General features: G+C 37.8%; 1 protein-coding gene across 1 annotated transcript; it reads left to right on the forward strand.

Moving 5' to 3' along the window:
- The first annotated feature begins 1,200 nt into the window (after nucleotides 1-1,200).
- Nucleotides 1,201-4,506, forward strand: IFNG (interferon gamma). Its single transcript, XM_027741506.2, has 4 exons — nucleotides 1,201-1,381; nucleotides 3,142-3,210; nucleotides 3,574-3,753; nucleotides 4,345-4,506. The coding sequence occupies exons 1-4, from the start codon at nucleotides 1,259-1,261 to the stop codon at nucleotides 4,468-4,470; spliced, it is 498 nt and encodes a 165-aa protein (XP_027597307.2). The 5' UTR covers nucleotides 1,201-1,258; the 3' UTR covers nucleotides 4,471-4,506.
- Nucleotides 4,507-4,936: the final 430 nt, after the last annotated feature.

The raw sequence follows: 4,936 nt of genomic DNA on the forward strand, positions 1-4,936 counted from the left end.
GCTTCTTGCAAGGAATACCTAAGAGCCATGTAGAGCTGTGCTGAAGAGTTCAAATATATCTGTTGGGGGCCAGTTTAATTCTCATCTGTTTCTTACGAACTACAGATATCTTTCATTTCACCTCTGTGAACTGAGCCTGCAAGTGCCCTCTTCCTGGTCTACTTTTTTTCTTTTTCCCTGTAGGTTCCTTCTTTCTTTCCCTTTTATGCTCCTGCCTACCCTGCATTAATATACTACACCCTAAAATTATCTGATTTGTTCATAAGACTCTTCAGAGTAAGCTCTTATCTGATTGTATCCATCAAAGTAGCATTTAAACATATAAAAACATTTTCCTCAGCTATCATTAATACAGTTGTTTCAGGGTTCTGTATGCACGAGGAGATTATCCTGTCTGTCTTCTTCACCTGGGCTTATTTCTTCCATGTCTTTCATATCCTACACACATTAGTGCAAATGAATGGGAAGATGGGGAACTTTATTATTGCCAAGCAGAAATTAATGTCTTAAGTACTAAATATTCTCCCAGAGTGGACAACCATAGAGGAATTTAATATGATACATAATTTCATCCATGCTAGAACTTCATTTCCCCTGAGTTTGTTTTGAACCTGGAGGTAAAGAATGAGAAAGCAGCAGAAATACATTTTAGACCATGGAAAGAATACAAACAGTGTTTCCAAAAGGACAGCAGTAGGAAGAATGTTTAAATCTCTAAGTGACTCTGAAGAATGCCATGGCAATCTCAGTGATTACTTTAAAAGAATACCAGAAATGAGTTGACTGTTATACTGACCCTTTAACCACAACATATGATTTTTTTTTTTTCAGCTAGCATGTATGAATATGCTTGAGCCACAATGCATACTACTCTATCAGTACCATAATTTCCCCCCTTTCCCCAACCACGTGTAAAAGAAACTTCAGAATCTGCCACGTAAATGTTACCCATTGACGAACCACTGAAATTTTTTCCAGGACCATGCTTTTACAAAGATGCTTTCGAGGGATTCCCTTGTTCAGCCAAAAATGAAGGGTTCTTATCTAACACTATCTTGTCTAAATATACACAGCCTGTGATGACGAAATAAAAAAATTTCAAGACCAGGTATAAATACCACTGACAGGCAGATGAAGTTCATTCGTCTACTTTCTTCTAATAGAAGGCTTAACCTATTAGAAGTTGAAGTACACTGCTCTTAGAACTGACATCTCCCAGAACTTATCTGAGCCATTTAACTGAACCATCACCAAGAAAATGACTTTCCAAACCTACAGCTTGTTTGTTCTCTCTATCATCATGATTTATTCTGGACGTGTTGAAAATAGATTAAATCTGCTTCAACTTCAAGATGATATAGACAAACTGAAAGCTGATTTTGTAAGTATAGTTTTCCACTGCATTTCTCTTCTCCTTCTGCTTGTGCTTTATATATCATCTAAACTTGAGCACTGCTTGACATACTCAGTATGTCCCAATAGAGGGTAATCATTGATTATATGGAATATTTTATAACAAGAAATCTTAATGCAATGTTTGGAGAATGTATGAATATTTCTTTAATTCAGACTAGATGTAATTTACTGACTTTAAATTTTATGTTAGCAATGTTATTGGGGAGTTTAGTATTAGTTAGCAATATAAAAAAAATGGAGATGAACTTTTGCTTTAACAAATGCACTTTTGTTACTTATTATTAGTAGCAGTAGTGTATTGCCCAAAGGTGGTTCCTACTTCTTATTCTTTTGCATCTTCCAGTCATTCCAATTCCACATCTGTGACTATGATCTGGCATAGGAATGTAATCTGGCATGATATTCTTTCTTTTCAGGTAGAGTTTTGGTAACTTGATAACTGTAATGTTAATTCACCAGCCTTCATCTAGGAGGCATTAAAGTAGTTCACAGTTGAATTCAGCTGGCATTAGTCATAGAGATAGCAGATCTATGAGTTACTTCTAATTAACAGCTTTTATTCTCCATATATTTTTGTTGGGTTTTTTCCTTAAATGCACGAAACAACTGCAACAGTCTGCTGCTATTTTCATCTATGATTTTGTCATAATTTTGTGCAAACGACAGTTGAAATTCAGTAGTCAAAGAACCACTCTGAAGTGGTGAAGACTAGCGTGATACTTCAGTGTTTGCAGATTGGTCAGAAAGTGGATGTAAAATTTATAATATCTTAAATTTGTTATTAGCATAGACCAGAGAGAGTCTCACTAGGATATATATAACTCTGTTGAAGACATCCTGAGCTGTGGTGAGGTTTTTGCACTGACATTAAAACTCTGGTTCACAGCAGGTTCTCGCCACCTTTCAGAAGAACAAAACGAAGTTTGGCAGTGTGGTCAGCATGGGGAGCCAATCAGGCTAGAAGGTTTCTGTCAGCCTGCAAGTTTTCCCTTTGCACTCACTGTATTTAAATTACTAAGCAGATAAAAGAAGGAAATAGTCACTGTTGTATACAAAAAGAAAAAAAAAAGAAAAGATGCAGAAGAGGAAGTGATTCAATTTGCCTTTCCTTGGTAGGAGAATTGTATTGCTCTTTGTTTCCTGGAATCTGACAGCGTGTGGCTAACATGGGATGGTTAAACGCTGTCCCTATGAGCTTCTCAGTAGCCCACTAATCTTGCATATACTCATGCCTGATTGTGGGCTACTGGGCTATTCACCAGTCCTATAAGCTATAGTTTTGTAGCAAAATTAGTTTGTTCTTTTTTCATATGAGATTTTACTAAGACTGGATGAATTTAAGGCCACAGATGACTACATACTGCTGGACTTTGACTTATCAGAAGACATGCCAAGTTCAGGCCTAATGATTTTCTAGCCAGTTGCTGTGTTTATGAGTTTTTATTTTCATCTGTCGATAGCAAAAGCATTTGGGAAAACAGATGTGTTCAACATCTCTATTTAGGTGAGCTATAGCAGGAGAAACATTGAAAAGCAGACTAATGCCGTTTCTGATACTAGACAGCCATGCAATGGGATTTGGTGCTTAGAGAAGTGAAAGCATTGTGCTAGCTATAGGCCAGTGGTACAAAAATCTGGATTTCACCGCTTATTTGATTAGAGAACAGAAATTTGCCTAGTGATAAGTACTGTTTGTATAACAGATATGTTTGTTCTTTGTTGCAGAACTCAAGCCGTTCAGATGTAGGTGATGGTGGACCTATCTTTACAGGGAGATTGTCAAACTGGACAGAAGTGAGTCAGAAACAGATATGAAAAAGCATCTTAGGCGCTTTGCAGGGTTCTTTTGGTACAAAGCAGCTCCTAGAACCAGTGTAATTAGCTGCGGTAGAATGAGCATGAGCAGAGTTCCCTTTGGTAATTTGGAAATGAGAAAAAAATCCCCATAAAAATGCTTCCCGTAAGGGTCAAGGTGCTTTGTACTGCACCATGAAATGATCTGAGATACAGACAAGCCCAGGGGGTGATTTACAACTTCTTCTTTATCATTTTGTTTCAAGTGGCAGTGAGAACCCCTGCATGCTATGTTTGATCTTCATTCATTTTCCTGCTGATGAGCACTCACAGACCTTTCCTTCTGATTGTATTTTTCAACAGAGAAATGAAAAAAGGATCATCCTGAGTCAGATTGTTTCCATGTACTTGAAAATCCTTAACAACACTGACCAGTCAAAGGCACATGTCAGGAACATATCTGAGGAGCTCTACACTTTGAAACAAAGCCTTTCTGATGACTCAAAGAAGATGGAATATCTCAAGAACCTGACAGAGCTTCAGGTAAGGCTCTTCCTTTGCCTCCAAGGCTCATCACGTTATATTTTCCAGTTGTGATTTGAGTGTGATTCAAGCCAATAGTGCTTCAGCAACCCATATGGTAACGCTTGTCTAGCTCACTTCACACTGGGAAACCTAATGTTTCCAGCTGCAGGGGCTGCTGCACGTCTACGGTGTGGGGTAGACCCCTGAGTCTTGCTGGAGTTTGGCACAAAGGTGCTGACAGCACCTCCACTCAGTCTGCACGCCAGAGCTGACATTGACAGAGCCTTTGTGGTTTAGAAATTGAGCGAGTGCCAATGGCACAAACCACTGACCTCTGCAGAGGTCTGCAGGCAATACCCCAGTGGAGTTAGCTGCTTGTAACTACAGAGTAGCTCTGTTTCACAGAATATGGCTGGTAGCACAGAAAGTGAAAAACAAAAATCTGTGACAAAGTGGCTCTTTGCTGTAGGAATTAGGTAGAAGAGTAATTGAAAACTGCAGATGTCCATCGGTTTTTCTCTGGTAGCAGGGTAGCCTGTGGGATGTGATCAGTAAATGATTATAGCTCTTGATATAACTTTTGTTCCATTTGTTTTTTACTTTTAACAGGTGAATGACTTGAAAATTCAACGTAAAGCTGTGAATGAGCTGTTCAGTGTCTTACAAAAACTGGGGGATACTACAAGTTCTTCCAAAAGAAAAAGAAGGCTGGTTCAGAGGCAGTGCAAATGCTAATGCCATCTTATGTTCTTTTATACTGAGTTACTGTGCAAATCTTTTTGTGACACACCTTTTTTATTTTAAGGTTTCTATTGAATTTTTATACATTTATTTATTAATATTTAAGTATTTTAAATAATTATTTATAAAGGAATACTGATCAGAGTATTTATATGCCCTACTACTATGTAAGAAATAACTTTGTCTTAAAATTCTGTCTATTTGTTGTATGTTCGTTGACCTGAAAATACAGAATGAGACAATATTTACCCAGTTTCCATATGGAAATCTTGAAATGACATGATACGGTACCCAGCTTTCCATCTGGTGCTGTCTTTAGAGAGGGTTGTTACAAGATTAGTCTTATCATTCGTCTATTTGGCATGCAGATACAAGCACCAATAGGGGGAAGTTACTGTACTCAGAAAAACATGTCTGCTTCATGTCTGCTTACTGCTAAACATGTCTAAATCTAAATCAA

This window comes from Pipra filicauda, unplaced genomic scaffold, assembly GCF_003945595.2.
Source record: "Pipra filicauda isolate LSUMZ 115617 unplaced genomic scaffold, ASM394559v2 scaffold93_size3172892_pilon, whole genome shotgun sequence".
NCBI classification, from domain to species: domain Eukaryota; kingdom Metazoa; phylum Chordata; class Aves; order Passeriformes; family Pipridae; genus Pipra; species Pipra filicauda.

What these genes read in the sequence shown, in the direction of transcription:
- IFNG (XM_027741506.2), top strand. Translation starts at nt 1,259, where the DNA reads ATGACTTTCCAAACCTACAGCTTGTTTGTTCTCTCTATCATCATGATT. An exon ending in GATTGTCAAACTGGACAGAA is followed by an intron (nt 3,211 to 3,573) that starts GTGAGTCAGAAA and finishes ATTTTTCAACAG; the next exon opens with AGAAATGAAAAAAGGATCAT. An exon ending in AGAACCTGACAGAGCTTCAG is followed by an intron (nt 3,754 to 4,344) that starts GTAAGGCTCTTC and finishes TACTTTTAACAG; the next exon opens with GTGAATGACTTGAAAATTCA.